At 42.8% G+C, this 18,791-nt stretch overlaps 1 protein-coding gene across 1 annotated transcript in view; it reads right to left on the bottom strand.

Moving 5' to 3' along the window:
* LOC124604877 (serine protease snake-like) overlaps positions 1-18,419 on the bottom strand; it is a 99,349-nt gene extending 80,930 nt beyond the window's left edge. Inside the window, exon 1 of the mRNA XM_047136516.1 lies at positions 18,289-18,419. Coding sequence (XP_046992472.1) covers positions 18,289-18,382 — 94 coding nt within the window. The 5' untranslated portion in view covers positions 18,383-18,419. The remainder of the gene's footprint in view (positions 1-18,288) is intronic.
* Positions 18,420-18,791: the final 372 nt, after the last annotated feature.

The raw sequence follows: 18,791 nt of genomic DNA, 5'->3' as shown, positions 1-18,791 counted from the left end.
TCATTCCTTTGGTCTAAATGCCTAGAAAGCATTATAGGTCTACGAAAGGATGAAGTTGCGCCGACGCTGCAACGGGACTCGGTTCCAGTTCTCCAGTAGTCCGCAGGCTGTGAAACAAGTTCTACTTAGCACCGCAGAGCGCTGATACAAGCTGACCACGAGTAAAGCGGTTGCTTAAAGGCCATGGCATGGGTTCCGAAGAAATGGGAACAACGCATAAAAATGTCTTTAAATGTTTAGAGGCACCATAAGGAAGAGACCTGTGTACCAGTAGACAGGTAGGGGGCGCTCCACTTCTCCAGAAGCATCAAAGAGCAATTACACCGGCCTAGAGCTCGTTGAACTGGATCCAAGAGCTCTAGAAAGTAGTCTTCCACATGCACTGCGAAGTTCCCGGATGCTGAACAATTCTCAGGCACGGCTCCTAATTAAATCTTGGCTGCACATGTTCAGTGTTTATTCACAATTGCAGCATATGATAATGAAGAGGACGGCGACGACGGTGGTGGTGGTGGTGGTGGTGGTGGTGGTGGTGGTGGTGGTGGTGGTGGTGGTGGTGGTGGCGATACTGGATGTGTGTTTAGCGCACTGTTATAAAGCTATCTTTAGTAAAACTGACGTAACTGGAAGTGGGTACTTCAGATGACAAACGTCGTGATTCACTGCCAAGAGCTGCCGATATAAATTTTTTGTTATACAAGCAATTCTGTCCTTAGACCAACATCAGATATCATAAAATTTCTACAAAAAGCTTAGAAGACTATATAAAATCAACAGCGTCAGACAGTATAACATGCATGAACCGTCACAGTTGTCGAAAAGTAATATTAATTAAATCGCCATTTTTACTACTGGCGAAACAATTTATGTTGCTATCTGACAACAGCGACGAATCACGGATTTTATCTGACGCAGCTGTTTTTGTAAGATGATGTAAATATTTTATGATGCACAATGATAGTTTGCGGATCGCAACTGCTTGTATAATAACGAAATTTTTCAACAGCTCTTAGGCATGAATCAGAACTTTTTCAAATATTTACGAGCTATGAGGCACCGCCTTTAAAAAGACCTATTACTACACAACATCCAGGAATGCTGTAAAATCACATTTAATTGCGATCGCAACGTCCTCAAAGTTTTCAGTGAAACTTTGCATTTGAAAGTTAACGATCAACTCAGTTCACGTACTACAGTGAACCGACTCTGCTCAGATGTAAAATCATCCAGTTATCTAATTCTTACTATTTCCGTCTCACTGACTGCACATAAATTACTTCAACTATTTATTAATACATCGGAGTTAGACAGCTTGTTCGAAAATGGCGAGCAGTCACATTCCTTGCATAAAAAGTAAAAAGCACGTACTGACACGGGTCTAGAAAATGTTTCCCATTTATGGGACGCGCCACGTACAGCACATTTACATCTGTGCACTTAATAGCAGAGGGTACATACGCTATCATCTCCTCTCTTCCTATCCCATTTTCGCATAGTACGCGGGAAGAGACTGTATCCGTCTGAATGATTATGAATTCAGAAATTTTAGCTTCGTCGCCTTTTATTTCCAAGGAACTATGCTGTATAACAGCTATTCTGTTTGTTGCAAATAGCAGCTTAAGTCATGAAGTTTTTATGGACACGCTTCTGCACTCTACGCTGTACCTCAGTTGCAGAAATTTCAACTGTGGGTAGTGCTTCAATATGATAAGGGCACTGCCCCACTGGGTGTTATTTCTTAGCCAGTTCTCGCATGAAACCTTCCGCACACATGGATCGGCAGAGACGGTCCGGTATCAAGGCCACCTTGAAGAGCAAACAAAACTCCTCTTCACGTTTTTGTAGGGTTACGTTAAGAATAAAGTGTTCAGTTCACCAGTTTCTGACGTGCAGACTCTCGCGGCACGAATACGGCATGCTATAAAGGCAATTACATAAGAGATGTTTGTAGTGACACGGAGAGAAATTTAGAACCACCTAGACTTCCTACGGGCAACAAACAGAGCACATGTGGGAGCGTACCCCTTAAAAAACTTAGGAATTAAATTACCGTTTGTAACAAACCGTGTAGCTGTATCACTTTTTCAGAGTAAAATCTTTGTAAGCAGGGAAAAGACTTCATGCTAACCCTGTGGACTAGACGAAGCACTGTTTTTTTACTCGTTTTGAGAGTTGAAGTTAAGATCTTCTACGTTGTACAGTGCCATGCCTGTAACGACTGCTACTTATTCTACGTCATCAGTTGAAGCAAATGTTCATTAACCTAGCCATTTGCTGCAATTTACCAATGTTAACACTACTTTACACTGTCAATGTGCCCACTTTCCGTTTGAATGCAATACTCACCTCGCCATCGTATTTAGTTCCGAGACCTCTCGAATGCACCTGACGCAGAGCGTACTGTCTCACGTGCTCCAGGGTCTTTCCGTGGAAGGTGAAGGTTTTGTCACGGCTGTAACATATCCTGTTCCGTTGTTTAGTGGCAGATCAACAAAGCTCGCATCATCAAACCTTCGCTGTACATACGACTGTCATCTTCAAGTCTAGCTTTTTTTTTCTTTATTTTCATCTTAATACTCCATTGTAAACTGCACAAATGTTACATCCGTAGCCATTGAATGACCCTTCAGTGACTACTACAAGAAGACATGGTTCAGCTTTGACAAAAACATGTAAGCCATCTGCTTCGCATAACCCCACAAACAAATCCAACAAGCGTAAGTCATTTTGGAGGCTAAAGCAAGAATCAGTGACAGTCCTATGCAGTTCAAAGAAGCGGTACACATCTATCTAGTCATCCTATGACCAGGATAATCTCTACGTATACAGGCAAAGCGGCTAGTACCTGTTTTCCTCCAATTGTGAAGCCTGGTCGAGGAACCGTTCGAACGGCTGTCATATCTGGATTTTCATCGGGTACTATGGTCACACTAAAAGCAAAAGTACGCGATAGAGGCTATGAGATAATTTTACATATTTCCGCACACTAACTCAGGAAGGGAAGAAGGAAAGATTAACAATAACGTCCGTCGACAACAAGGAGTACAATCTCTGAATAGGTAAGGATGACTACCCTTTGAAAGGAACCCTTGATTTAAGGAAATCGCGGGAAAATCTAGTTCTGGATGATAACCCCATAGGTGGCGTAAGCGCCACCTCTCGGTCCCACTCGACCAGGTATTGCTCCTAGAAAATGTTCAAGGTCGGTTGAATGAGTGTACAGCTGCCTAAGTCTCTACATCGTGAGTTAAGTATCAGGGTGTTGCAAAAGTTCGTAGCATTTTCCCCAAGTTTAATAAAGACAACAGACACACAACAGAAACTTTAGTTCATAAATAATACATTCACTATTTACGAGAGTCTGCCAACACTGGGGTAACTTTTCAATTGCGCGACTGTAGAAATCACGTGGTTTTGTGGCGGAGAAAACGTTGAGCCATGCTCGGAGAGCATTTTCGTCCAGATAGGAAGTTCGACAGAGAGCGGAAATGGTGAAAATATGAGGGCGTAAGATCAGTGGGTGCGGAAATATTGCCCAGTCCGACTCCTGATAGTGTTTCTCATGTCTAGCAGAATGCCTGCGGATGTTATCGTGAAGTAGCATCACATCACTTCACGCAGTCTTGCTGTCGTCGCCACTCATCTCAGTTGTTGACGACAAGTGTCACCAGTGATGGATATCTCGGGGAAGCAATTCCTAGTTCACCACACCGTCGCTGTTGCAGCAGATTCAAAACATCTCTTGTGGATGCGTGCAGATCTTTGTAGTGGGAGATGTAATTTTGGTTTAGAGCAGGCGCTACGTATAAACAAGTTTTTTTGAACCTTCCCCACTGCACGCAAATGTCACAATTGTAGAATGATCGTAGTTCATTACATTTAGCAGTTCTTGAGTACACTGAGATGTATCTTTGTGGAGTAATGGGTTTAAAATATCTTCGTCAAAACCCCAAGGTCTTCCCGAACGCGGGGAGTCACTAGTGTCAAAACAATCCCTTAAAACGAGAAAACAATTTTTTTGCCATGCTCTGTCGTTTCTGGCTGCCTCCACTGCGTTCATCCCTCTATTGAACTCAGAAGAATATGTCGGAAATGTTGCTATTTCTCCACTTGGTGCTTAATTTTCTAGTGCTCACAACACTATCTCGAAGCGACAAAATGACGGACTCAAACAGCAGCAGTGAACTACAAATACAAAATGACAATCGATAAATAAACCCATGGTAATCGCAATATCAACATGCAAAAGAAACACTACGAACTTATGCACCAACTTACGTTTAGTAATATCAAGCCATTATCATCTGCACTGGAAAAACGACTAGGGAATCTGTTCTCCACTGTAGTTCACAAAGCAGCAGCATTTTGTTTGCGAGGATTGGAAAAAAATAATGTTGGCGTCTACATTATCCCGTAAAATGTCAAGAGTTTAATATTATTGTGTCAAACCCAGGTATACTTACGGTGTGAATCACCGGCCACAAAATTAAATTTTGTGAGAAGTGCAGTATGTATTACGATTTTCTGTAGGCTATACCAGTTTCCGGATAAAATATTTTATGAGCCCCTTTTCAGTGCCATTCCCACTCTCACGACACTATCACTACGCATAGTCACTTATATTAACGAAGTTACACTGACCGTTACCAAATCATGTCAAACCTGTTGTAGCTCTGCTGTCGATCGAGCCATCGGCGCAACAGATCGTTGCTCAGGACGTCACGCACCAGCTATGCTGTGTGTGCTGTATTTAACACAACATTTTTCGTGACTACATTATCCCATTATCGAGTACTATTTAACAAGGGAATAAATCAATACATCGTAATATTACACGCACTGCCAGTCATGCAAATATTTAAATTGTCCTGCGGTATAACACCTTAAAGTTTTTACACCATTAGGCATCGTCAAAAATAAAAAGTCAGAAGCAAATACGCATTGTCAAATATCAAGTCTTCCACGAACATCTCACATTGGAGTGTAATACTCTCGTAAGGCTCAGTTGTCAACTAAGGGCAGCTGCTTCCACCTACCAAAGACAATATAATCATGTAACGTATGTATCACAGCCTCTAACGATGCAACTATCTACCGTAAAATCGTTAAACAATATGTCAAGTCCTAGAAAATCCTAAAAACCAATACAGCACTTATTTTTCAATTTGTGCATCCATGTAATTGACTAGCAGGACACTGCTTAGTAGAACAAATTGGTGGTTGATTATTAATGAGGACATCGCTGAAGTGAGCCAAGAAATGCCCTTTTGAACACTTATGTCTTCTCATTTAACACGCTGACACTCCTCTCAGAGCACAAAAATCTCAAATTCCTCTAAATTTGACACTTGTTTCGTTGGACGCAGTGATACACATTATACGTTATATGATAGTACTATCTTAGGTGAAGGTAGCTATCTTTAATTGACAACCGAGCCTTATGAGTATATTATGTGCAACATGAGATTGAAGACCTATGTTTGACAATGCATGTTTACTTCTGGCTTTTTACTTTAACCGTGCTTAATGACGTAGAAACTAAGGTATGTTACACTGCAGGACAATACAGATCTCTACATGGTTGGTAGCATGTGTAGCATTGCGAGTACTGATTTGTTTCCTTGTTTTATAAAGCACTTGAGAACTGAATGACGTAGTCCGAAATATATTTTAAGTGTATCACACATTTGATGACTCGTACGTAACATTCTCAGTACTGATTCATGAGACAGTTGTTTATAGCTCTACAACACACGCAAAGAATGAGGTAAGGCTCATGGTGAACCTGCTATTGCAAAAACGCTCTCAGCTTTCTGGGAGTTGTGGCTGTGGGATCTCTTAAAATGCACAGACCTGTACAACTTCTCTCAGAAATGGCCGTGTGGATTGGTGCCAGACAAATTTCTGAACTGTTAATTATTTGAAAATCTCTATAGTACGCATAAAACTATACTTGTCCTACGCGCTTGTGCGCACCACATTATTCTTCGAGCATCCAGAGTGGACACAATCAGCTAATCTGTGCAGGATAATCGCTGAACCCAAACTCAATTTATTAGCACTCATCAACAGCATGAACTAACTGTTGACAAGCATGAGGGCTCTCCTCGTGTGGTCAGCGCCATACCAAAAACAACCAGCTAGAAACAATTCCATTACTCATTTCACCAAATACTCAGAAGTCAAACGAGTGACTAATCGAGTCCAGGCGAGATTTTGGCTCCTTTGTTGTTACATCAATAAACTAGCTTATTGGTGTTTTATGGCATCCTGTGAATATACCATGTAGCCGGTGGCTTATTAGATGTGGTCTGATTCGAAAAATCTTTCAAGGACGTACGAGCACGTAGTAGCTGATAAGATCGTAAGGCATGATTGTCACCGACAACAAATACAATACTTTCGGATTATTATGGGAGGGGAGGAGATAAAGAATAGTGTAAATACACTTATTTGTTTGAAATGTTCCTACCAGCTGAACATCCGACCACGAATATCAGTCAGATTAAGTTTCAGTCTTCCAACACCACCCTCCTATACTCCACATTGCTGGAATTGCGTACCCGGGGACAAGTATAAGACAAGAATGGTTTCTCCACAGTCCATGGGTTCCTACCAGAAAGTTCTCTCTCAGCCATCAGCGGAGTTAACCAATGTACTCTCTTCGTTCAGTAAAGGTCTGTCGTCGCTTTCCTTCCCCTTACTTCGGTCACAGGACTTACGGATACACATTTCCACAGAAGTAATATAGTCACCTCATTCGGACATTTGTACTTTAAGGTGATCTAGTGAACCGAGAAAGACCACCCAATCTTATAAATGCTGCCGCAAATTTTCAGATGTACCTTACGTCTGACTGTCTAGTCATTATCTCAAAACAGAAATTTCTGATCTTTCCTCACGTATTTGAACGGATATACAAAATATGAAAAGTTTTTCCTTGTTTGTCAATGACTTAAGCGTTTTCCTCTGTCGAGTGGATGACTGGTAACAAGTGCCTTTACGTGTTAAGCGTGTGGTGTTACGGTTGGACACGGATTTAAAGGAAGGTGAAACCACGCGTAGGCACAAAGGCTATCACTTTGTATCATCACCAAACCGAGCTCTCCCATGAAAGAGACTAGCGGTCAGGGGTATGAAGTGTCATTACACAATGAGACACCGAAGAGGGTTTTGGGATTCGACTTAGATAACTGTTGTGCAATTGGTATTATGAACTGTACACCTCAAAATTTCGGGCTCTTTGCCATCAGCTTGTAAGCAGCATCCAATCCTTGTTAGCTCCCGACGATATAGCAACGGATAAGCTGGTGTACGAGTTCGCCAACAGTGGCAACTTCTTCGAGATGTAGCTTCCTGCGCTTCTAATCTAATACTCTTGGTGCTTAGAATGTTAGGGGAAAACCGACAGCTCAATTAATTGACTTTCCACGCACAGCCTCTAAATTTACGTCACTAAGTACCTTCTATATGTTTAAGTCTGAATACTGGGGTATCTATACGCCTGGCTGTAACACACAAGTCTTGTTGTTGTAAACTTATGTTCTGGCTAGATAGTATTTAATAGACTTGCATAAATATTCAGTTCTCCATTCGCGGCTTTTGAAGCAATTCCTACAGGACATAAAAGAGCATGTTATTACTAATTTAGATACAGAAATTAGTATGAGATGAATAGAGAATATCCCAAATGTGTACCAACGGCGATTTATCACTTCTTATTGTGCTACCAGTAGGACTTTTATAGCATACCACCACAGCGTATCCTGTGTTGGGTTTGGGTCTTGTTTACTCGTTTTTGTATACTCATCGAGAAACTTTTTTTATGTCGAATCAGTCCTTCGTTAAGCCTATGTAAGTTCATACAAGTGTGCGACTTAATGTCTATCATGAATCGTCAAAACCAACTCACCAACTGTAATATAATATTTGGCGTGCTGAGATGGCTGTACGGACACATTCCGAAACCAGATAAAAAAAACTGTACAACTCTCCCTCCGCCACCATCGCAATACTGCAGATGAAAATTTCTTCCAGCAAAGGAAATGAGTATTTGAAACGGCGAACTTTCGTACCTAGCACCACCATATTTCTTGGAACCTACATCCATTTCAACCTGCTCCCTGTGTTAATGGCTGGGTCTCCCTCCACAGTTCTTACCTTCCCTTCCTCTCTTTCCTTCTCGTCCCCGCCCCGTCCCCAGTTCCCTCCGTTACCATTATGAACACGAATAACCTTGTTTTTGAAAGCAGTCTTCTTGTAGCCCTTCCGAATGGTGCGTTAGAACACTAGCGTGCCCGAGTCTGGCGGCACTAATAGCATAACGGGAAATACAGACAGTTATTTCAGGATGTTTACCAACGACGACCGCGTTTACTGATAGAGACGTAGTCAGATAGGCAGTGACCTAACAATGGAAATATAATTAGTTCTGAAGTACCTTTACCTTTCTCGGTGTGCACGAGGAGTGTAGATCATGCAGCCCGTCAACTTGTACAATCCAGTGATTTTTTAGGGTTTAGAGTAACATTATAACTGAAAAGGCTTTCAAGCAGAACTGGAAAAACATCGCTGCTGAAACTTCTACAGTTCATTTATAATGCGTGTGCCAACAATAAATCTACGGTTGGCCTGGGTTTTCTATTCGCTAGGACTGATCGAGAACCTGATCGTATGTGACAGGCTATTTAAATGCGTTTAGATAGCCACCGAAGAACAGTTTGTTAGTTAACTGGCTGAACAGGTGTTCCCGAGAAAAGTGCTTGACCGTAATATTCCTGACACACTGTGGCTCAGTAGGTAAGTTGCACACACCTAAAGTTTCAGTGTCAAATGTCCAATCGACTCAAGATTTTTTTGTTATCACTCGTTCACCGATGGCAGTGATCTGTTAGTTTGAAAAAGAAATGTTTCGCCGTAAGTTTTGAGTCCATATTAATTTATAGGTCCCTCTATAACTGGGTTTCTCAATGCGTTCGAAGATCGGAGAAAAATAAGGGCACGCCATTTTCGGTAGGACCAAAGCTGATAAAACACTGCGACGTACAAACCGTTTCTAGCTGAGAAGGGCTACATTTTGTTGTAAATTCACAATATCGAACGAAAATATATCAGTTACGAAGTTGGGGATTAGGTATTTTCACAATGACGGTGCGACCCCAGCCATCAACTTTGTTTTTACACTAATTCTGTGATGGTGGTCCCTTAAAAATGACCATCTCGACTGACCAAGTCTCGTGAACTAATGGTAAACTGCCACCGAGTTCGATCATGACAGCTTTCTAGTCCTATGTACTTCCGAGTCTGGGCGCATTCCACTGCACAACAGTATATACACTAAGTATGTCCCTTTACCATTTGGTCCTTAGTACGTCTGTTCTTTATCCATGTTTTAAGGTCCGATCGTTAAACGAAACGAGCTATTTCTTGCTTTATGCACTGGGTTAAACTTATGCCCTTATTCAGTTCATCGGTAAATTTTAATTTTGTCGAAGGAGTACAAGTCACTGATTGGTAAAGTTATAGCCAATTGGGACGTTAGGTCCGTTATACTGATAAAAATTGGTGGACACATTTAGGATTACGTGACACCTCTTCATTGGTTCTTTTGGGGCGATGCTCACTAGTGATTGTTTAAGGATAAATGTTGATGAAAGAAGTAACCAGAGTAGCTGGACTTGGTGACTACGGGTTGAAATTTATGGTAAAGTGTGGTGTTTGGGTAGGGCATGTACACTACCGCAATGGCAATTCGTAAACCACCAAGAGGTGAATGGCGAACTCTGTCGTAATTTTGGGTATATGGTGAACGTGGGTGATTAGTACGCAAGAGCCAGGAAAAGAAATACAGACATATCCACCTATCATTATTTAAATCACGCTCAGCGATAAATGTGGTACATCGGTTCGACTCTGACAACGTTACCCTCCGAGCTCATGAAAAGCTTCGCGCATCATAGGCCACGAAGAGAGTGAAATTCTGGGAGACAGACCTAAAAGTCAGGAGAGTAACGGAATTCTTTGGTTTTGAATAACGACGATGTAATGCATTATTACTATCAGAAGAAAGGTTGTCTTAAATTTGGCGACTCTTGTGTATTCTAATAGACTTCGAGAAAGCATATGATACGGTTGGAAACAAATGATTGTAAATGTGAGTTACTACGAAGTATTTGGCCAAGTACAAAAGATAATTAGGGATTTATTAACATAGCATTTCCTTCAGTACACGTAGGATGTAATTTTTCACGGTGGAGAGGACAAGAATGAAACAGTTATCTATGATCGGCACGATCTGGCATACACGATTTTGACGTAATAAAATATCTTAGGAGTAGTGGACTGAAAGTTATTAAAGAAGGTAAAACGACGTGCAGGAAGCCAATTAACGGCGCTAAGACGCAATAGTTCCTAAATTTGCACACGTACCTCCATTTGTAAACACTGGCGAATGAGAAATACAGTTTAGTAGTTGTGCCAAAATGACTGCAAGAAGCAAAACAATTCGTGCAGCAGCTGAAGTATAACGAATTTTCGAAAATGTGACATTACAGCACACCTTCCACAAGGGTATTGTTCCAAAAAGGTGTATGTTTGCACAAAAGATACATTTTCTGAGTATTATTACAATCTGAGTATTGGCTAACAATAGGAGCCCCTCACCACCAATCCATCCTGCGAAAACCGCACATCAGTAGCATTTTCCCTTTCCGCAATATGTTTGGTGCAAGTTTTAGGTGATTCACCTTTTATTTCAATTAAATAACATTTTTAAATAATGCTTCACTTTTATGAAATCTAGTCTAAACTAGAGACTTTTCACGACGAGTCACTAACACGTGGAGATTCCTTGAGTAGCTGTACATTCCAGTTCCTAATTGAGGAATAGTATTTAATTAACTGACTTTTTTTCATCGCGGATTCGTACAGGAGTCAAAATTACGAATCTGATGACTAATCACTGGCCATTTGACTGTTGAACAAGTCGGAAAAACTGATAGGCAAATTTCGGTAATATCAATTCTCTTCCAGCTTCTGGACCCTCGGATGTTTCCTAGATGGTAGATCATATGATTGGGATTGTGGGGCGGGGGAGGCGAATCAGTTTGAATGTCAAACGGATGATTCATTTGAAAAAGTCACAATATGGTGAAAATCGGTAAAAGGCAGGGCCGCTGAATTCAAATTCATGACGCAAACACGCCCGTGCGGAAGGAGATTGTCGTTTCAGAGAATCACAGAAGCCGCCCTCCTGGTGCTACTGCAGAATGGCCGACTTAAACGCAAGGTATTTCCTCTCCGCATCTGCACTCAGAAGCCAGTGGAGCGATCACCGATGCTCTTTCCCTGCCCTCCCCCCAAACCCTCGCAAAACTGTTTATGAACAAGATGAGGAGGAGGAGGAGATTTAGTGTTTAACGTCCCGTCGACCACGAGTTCATTAGAGACGGAGCGCAAGCTCGGGTTAGGGAGGGATGGGGAAGGAAATCGGCCGTGCCCTTTCAAAGGATCCATCCAGGCATTTGCCTGAAGCGATGTAGGGAAATCACGGAAAACCTGAATCAGGATGGCCGGAGACGGGATTGAACCGTCGTCCTCCCGAATGCGAGTCCATTGTGCTAACCACTGCGCCACCTCGCTCAGTGTGTTTATGAACAAAAGGACATTGTACACTGGGGACCTGCCGAATGAGGCAGTGCAGTTGTTAAGGCGCTGGCCTTGCATTCTGAAGGATGTCGTTCTTAATGTGGCTGATCATCCTTGTTTAGGTTTTCCGTGGCTTTCTTAAACTATTTCAGGCAATTGCTGGGATGGTTCCTTCATCAAGGTCATGGCCGGTCCTCTGTCCCATCCTTATAAAGTTTATTGTACGTGCACGCACATTTTTGAGCCATTTATTTTCATTGTATAAAGATAACTCCAATGTAGTTGTAAGACGATCCCTGGATGAATAAATAAATGAAATGAGATCACTTGTATGTTGCTGTCACTCCATGTTTTACAAACTCAACTGAACAGAAATAGTAAATCCGGTTGCGTCCTGCGTTAACTTTGGGCCGGCATTTTTCGTAACTGTTCGTTGGGACGATGCGCGCCTCTTCCATGCGTGAGAGCGCAGGCCACGCCGGGAATCCCTGAACAGAGTCGCTCCCCGTGACTGCGCTTCAAGGCGACTCAGGGTCGTCGCCGACACGACGCTGCGCTGACTCAACTGGGTGAGGCAACAGCCAGGAACCGGTCTGGCAGCAGAACTCCACTCAACGCCTTACAGAGCAAAGACACTACGGGTCACCTATTAGCAAATGATGATACAGCACTACAGAACTACTTTGCTCCTGTCCATGTTCACCTACTACTTTTCCTTCCTTTCCATACTATCGTATTCTAGTCCATTATTATTAAAGTTTCGTCTCTCAACTATCTGAATAATTTCTTTTATCCCTTCATAGATTTCTTCAGTTTGTATCATCTGCAGGGATAGTTGGCATATAAACCTGTACTAATGTGAAGCGCGAGCATTCTGTGTCTATCTGGCCTATGATAATTCACTCACTATGCTATTCATAGTAGCTTACCAGCATTCCTACTTTATTATCCCTTATTAAACCTACTCATGCATTACTCTTACTTTATTTTGTATTTAAAACTCTAAAACTAAAGTTTTTGAGAATAAAATCCTCGAAAGATATTTGGACCAATCTATGAGGGAGGAGAAAGGCGAATAAGAAAGAACTGAGAGAATCCTCAGAACAAACCAGAAGGACGAAGACCTCAAGGCAGGCCAAAAATGAGACACAGACCAGTTTGCCAAGGCTCTCCATGTACCGGGGGCAAGGAAATAAGATCCCGAAGACAATACTGAGGAATAGGCTAACTGACGAGGCCAAAAACCGACTGCAGTTTGTGGAGCCAGGAGAGTAGCCGGCCGGTGTGGCCGTGCGGTTCTAGGCGCTTCAGTCTGGAACCGCGTGACCGCTACGGTTGTAGGTTCGAATCCTGCCTCGGGCATGGATGTGTGATGTCCTTAGGTTAGTTAGGTTTAAGTAGTTCTAAGTTCTAGGGGACTGATGACTACAGATGTTAAGTTGCATAGTGCTCAGAGCCATTTGAGCCTTTCTCTCTAAATTTTCTAAGCTACCTGCCCAATTCAGGGTCCTGCTCTGGTCGGTAGAACGCCAGTTTTGTTTATCCTGATGATGTCCCCCTGAGTATTCCCCTCCTCCCAGATCTCTTAATGGGGTCTATTTTACCTCCAGAATATTTTAACGAAGAGGTAGACTTAGAGAGTTTAGTTGGGTTGATTTGGGAGAAGAGACCGAACAGTGGCGTCATCGGCCTCATCGGATTAAGGAAGGATGGAGAAGGATGGGGAAGGAAGTCGCCCGTGCCCTGTCAAGTGAACCATCCTGGCATTTGCCTGAAGCTATTTCGGGAAATCACGGAAGACGTAAATCAGGATGGCCGGATGTGGGATTGAACTGTAATCCTCCCGAATGCGAGTCCAGTGTGCTAACCACTGCGCCATCTCGCTCGGTAAACCAAGAGGATGCCGTCATTTAAATACAATATAGCTGTATGCGCGCTGGAAAAATTACAGCTGTAGTTTCCCATTGCTTTCTGATGTTCACCTTATCAGTGCAGCAAGGTCGTTTTGGTTGATATTACTGGGGTATCATGTGTTGATACCACCCGAAGGGTTTCAAATTTGGCGACGGAATTGCAAGTTTCCGTCAGATGCCAATAGTCGAGTGGGATCTGGTAAAATGGAAATGAGCGTTTGGCGTCATTGGCCGGGAGGCCCCTTACGGGGCAGGTCCGGCCACCTTGGTGCAGGTCTTATTACATTCGACGCCACATTGGGAGACCTGCGAGCCGGATGAGGATGAAATGATGATTAAGACAACACAACACACAGACCCTGATTGGAGAAAATCCCCGACCCAGCCGGGAATCCGTCACGCTGATCATTCAGCTATCGGGGTGGACGGTGTGATCTGGTGCACCCAATGGAGCATGGCTGCTGAGCCATGGCTCCAGCAGCTCCTTACCACGAGCACACTCTGCCGCCACGATATAGGACCGTCATCAGCAGCCAGCTGGCCCACTCACATTTGGAGCCTGTTTGCTAAGTGACGCTATGCTCATGTCATATGGTCGCATCTCCAACAGCATCAATCTTGATTTAGTACAGAGAGCTTCATCCTTCTCGACACAAATAACTGGGCTACTTCTTGCTTCATTATCTGTAGTGAGTCTTTGTACACTAATCATTTCTGCTTCTATCCACCATTCTATGACGACAGTTGTCACACCTCTCCTCACCATTGTGCATGAAGTGCATGAAGTCTTACACAACTGTTTCAATCCCCGATCAGACAGTCATCGAAACCGTAGCCCCTGCAACTACTGAAGGGCTGCTGCTCTGTTCAGGATCCATACATTTGTCCAGCCTCTCAACACATACCCCTCCATTGTGGTTGCACCTACGATATGGCTATCTGTATCGCAGAGGCACGCAATTCTCTCCACCGATGGCCATGTCCATGGTTCACCTAGATGAATTTAAATAGCAGTTGGCATAAACTCCAGTAAAGCGGACGGTAGGATCGAAACTTTGTTTAGGACCAGGTCTAAATCCCGAAAGCGATATATAAACTATTCTGTCCCCCCCCCCCCCCCCCCCCTCCAACTTCGTTCCGCATCGAGTTACGCGAATCGCAGTCAACAGGAAGCCCTGACATCAAATATTAATTTTGCACTCGACATTTATATACTTTTCCCAAATCATTTTAGCGCAAAAACTGAGTTGCTAACGTATCCGATTATCTGCGGAGTTGGCTTACAGATAATGCAAAATCTCACAAGTACAAATTCATGTCGCTTCGAATGGCAGCTACGTGTGATAGGGCTGTAAACATCAGAGAAACCAAGTTATGGAAGAAGTGCACAGTTTTCACGTTCATTTAGGACGTTCACAATGCGTTTAAGGTATTTAAGTGGCTTAAAGTCGAACATAAACAGCTTCAGATGAAATTAAATTTTAATTCAGTAATTTTAAGCGAATACACCTGATGGGTGATCAATCTCTCGAGGAAAAAGAAACAGCGTGTTTTTCATGCATTGTGTGGCACATTTATTCAGAGGAACGATATTATAAAACACTGAGTTGCCTTTGGTAATATTTCGTCAGTTCCTGTGAGTAAATTTTAGTCGTCTGAACTTAGTCTAAATTCCAGAAGTGATCTACATAAAATTTCAGCACAAAGATATATCTATGCTTAATTAGTCTGTTTCAGAGAGGAAATTTGTCGTATACCATTCTGCATTTCGGGCAAGTGCGCGAGATTAATAATTGCTTCAGAGCCAAAAGCACTTCTTACTCTCACCTTTTTTCACCTCATGTTTTACAGTAACATTTCGTGTGTTCAAGCCAAATGCATATTCTTCTAGATATCCCGTTAACTTAATATTTAGTCAGCATGCTCTAGACTCTAGAGTAAGCATTATGAAAGCTTGTAAGACATAACACAGGACGACAGAATTTGGTGCTTAAGACTTGACGGGAACTCCAACTCACGCGGTTCGTAACCGAAGAAGAATTTTTATTTTGACGCGCTGTGAAACCCTGGACCTGGATTAAGTACAACTAATTACACAGCGTATCATTTTACTCCCCACGGAAAGAATAAAATACAATAGTATTTTCAATAGAAACAAATCGTCCCCGCCTCTCCATCCCATCCTATTCCCACATTAAGCTCACACGATTACGTCAATAACACGGACAGTTACAAATTTAAGATAACTTATATCGGCAGTTACAAAGCTGACTCCAATTTCAATTAACAGTCATTTCATGGATGACAATATTTACCACAACTGTCATGTTCACAAGAGACTCACTCAGAACGTACTCTTATGAAGTGGAAATTTTCTGAAACTATGGATGAACTAGCATATGAAATTAGGTGGTGCAGGTTCATCTCACAGGCAGTCTAATGGTAAAGCGTATTTGTGTTGCAGTTCAAGTACCAGGGGAGGGGGGGGGGGGGGGGGGGAGAGAGGAGCGGAATGGTGTCACGGGTTATCATGATAGCCGCACCCTTCTTTCTCCCCTCTCTGGCCCCCAGGACAGTTTACTTCAAGCGTTTATATTTCTACATACATCGCTATTTCTTTTTTTTTTTGGAATAAGGTAACTAAACAACTAATACTCTTGAAAATGGCAGGCATTCTGGTGAAATTACAAGCTGTTTTTAAAACGAACTAATTTTCAGCAGCACTGAGGGCTAGGCCGCTTGGATGGGCTTGCCGGCTGCAGAAAACAATCCAGACAGGAGAAGTGCCCATTCATAGGCTGACTGTACCTGCTGACGTCAACAAACCTGACACGGTTCGTGTGTCCAGACGTAGAACTAGCAACCCACAGGCAGCTGAGTAAGGCAAGACAAAGGGAAAGACCCTCGATTAGAGAAAAAGACCGGCTACAAGCGAAAAATGGGACAATTTCATGTGCGTCTTAAATAACTCTTGACTTACAGCATGCTTTGGCTTTGAGTAACGCCAATTTAGAACGAGCTACCAACCTCAACAAAGCATACAGAATAACATGGAATCACTACCATAAACAAGCGATATTTCATAATGTGAAGCTTCAGTATTACTAGACAGCTATTTTGCCTAAAAGAATATATGACTCAGGAAGTACATCTCTAAGAGACCACTGAAACATTGATGGAATCTGAAAAAAAAGAATGAAAAATTCTAAGCAAAGTTTGTAGTCCCATTAATATAAATGGCATAAGGACTGAAAGAACTACAAACTTATACATTGTAATAGACAAGTTCACTGATACAATACGTAGAAGATGCTAGAAGCTCTACGGTCAGATCTTGAGAACACTAGATTTATAACTACTTAATACACTAAATACAAAAAAGGTAAAAATCTATTTTTAGAAGAAATTAAGCAGGACTCAAGAGAGATGAAGGCTACAGAAGACACCACAGAGACCAAAAAGACTTTGAAATTCTAGTTACAAATCACGTGTTCGTAGACAAGGATAAAAACGCCAATGGAAAACAGTCAACAGAGAAACGCAAGAAACAGCGAATTCATGAAATGATTTTGGGAAAGGGGATATAAAATGGAAGCTGTCAGACGAAGCTACAAAGTTCAAACGCGCTCTTCAACTGCACATAACGATGAAAGAATGACTGAATTTCTCTAGCAGAGAATATTGAAAGAAATAACACCTTCCCACCCTCTTCACATTTACATGCCTGATTGTCCATAGACTGCCGACCTGTGTTCACAGTCATAGTGCTAAGTGAAATACTGATGACGCAGAGGACGCTTCAATTTTATACTCTCAAATTTTCGGACAAATGCTTTTCATATGATTTATTTCTCTGAACTATTTCTTGATAGTTATGATAAAGACTCGCACTAAGCACTGGCAAACTAATTGTTAACGTAAAACATTTTATTGTAATTATTATTAAGCTTCTAGGTATCTGAGGCACTTAGAAATGTGGGTGCTGAAAAGCTATATTTGGGGGGGGGGGGGGGGGGGAAGGAGAAAGCTGTCCGTAAACTTAACACCTGGCTCACTCCCCCACCACCCCGGAACCCAGTACTGTATGCGCACCTAATGCAATCCTTAAAGCACTGTGTCGTCGTGAATACACTTCAGCTCGAACGGTCAACAACACTATACAAATCTACAGATGGCTGACACCAAGCGTTACTGTCATAATAATAATAATAATAAATCCATTCGGTTTCTATCGGATATGGCAAGCAGTTTCACAGACGCTAACGTTAGGTGCTCACTCAGGAGGAAGATCCATGCAGTGAAGTATCTATTAGGCAACCTTGATAATTCCAGTCGTTATTACGACTTTCAGCAGCGTACGAGAGATATGTAAACAACAGGGGAGACGAGTTTCGATGTTCTAAGGTATTTTTAGAGCGAAACTCACTCGACATTTCTTGTTGCAACAGCGCAACGTTCCTCATATACTACCGAGCAGCGAAAAACACCATAAACATCCAAAAACTACACAAGGAAAGCACGAATGGGACCCAAGAGGGGCCCTCTGTATGGAATAGGTGGACAACCACGTATTTCTTCCTAACGAGCTGAAAACTTAACAGAACATCGGGCACCACCACCACTGCGAAATAAACCGTGCAATAAGATAGACATGTGACGTACAAAGTGTCACGTTTATGCTACACATTCCGCGCCGTGCACCAGGCATGCACCGTAGCGGTATACTGACCGATGCCGACTCGTCTTGACGGGAGGTTCCACTGCGCATGCGCTGTCCCACACAGCAGCGCGGATAGCGTCGCGAGCAGCCACAGAGCGTGCATCCTGGTCGCCGTCTCAAGCAGCACTGTGCGGCCTCCACAAGCGGTCACCTCGGTCTCTTATGTTGCAAGGCGCGCGGCCGAAACACTTCCTGCGCTGCCCGGCACTTCCCTGGCTCTCAATGACGTGGCGCGTGTCTGCTCCTGGAAAGGAACTAACAACCGAGCGCCGCTTCTCTTTCCGTTCTCGAGCTCCAGAAGGTTGTAGACAGCGGATCTCATGTTTCTTCAGTTCCGGGAAAGCCTTCGGGGGAGTGCAGCTCTTCTTCTTTCGTACAGTGTGTACGTCAGATCTTTCACTTTTGCATCCCAGACCGACCGACGTATTGGACGTAGGGGCTTGGCCAAGCGACTGACTAACTTTTCTTGTAGGGATGTCGGTCGGTTAGCACCATCCGGCAACCGACCACCA

This window comes from Schistocerca americana, chromosome 1 (genome assembly GCF_021461395.2).
Source record: "Schistocerca americana isolate TAMUIC-IGC-003095 chromosome 1, iqSchAmer2.1, whole genome shotgun sequence".
NCBI lineage: Eukaryota > Metazoa > Arthropoda > Insecta > Orthoptera > Acrididae > Schistocerca > Schistocerca americana.
This window is presented reverse-complemented; position numbering and strand designations above follow the sequence as displayed.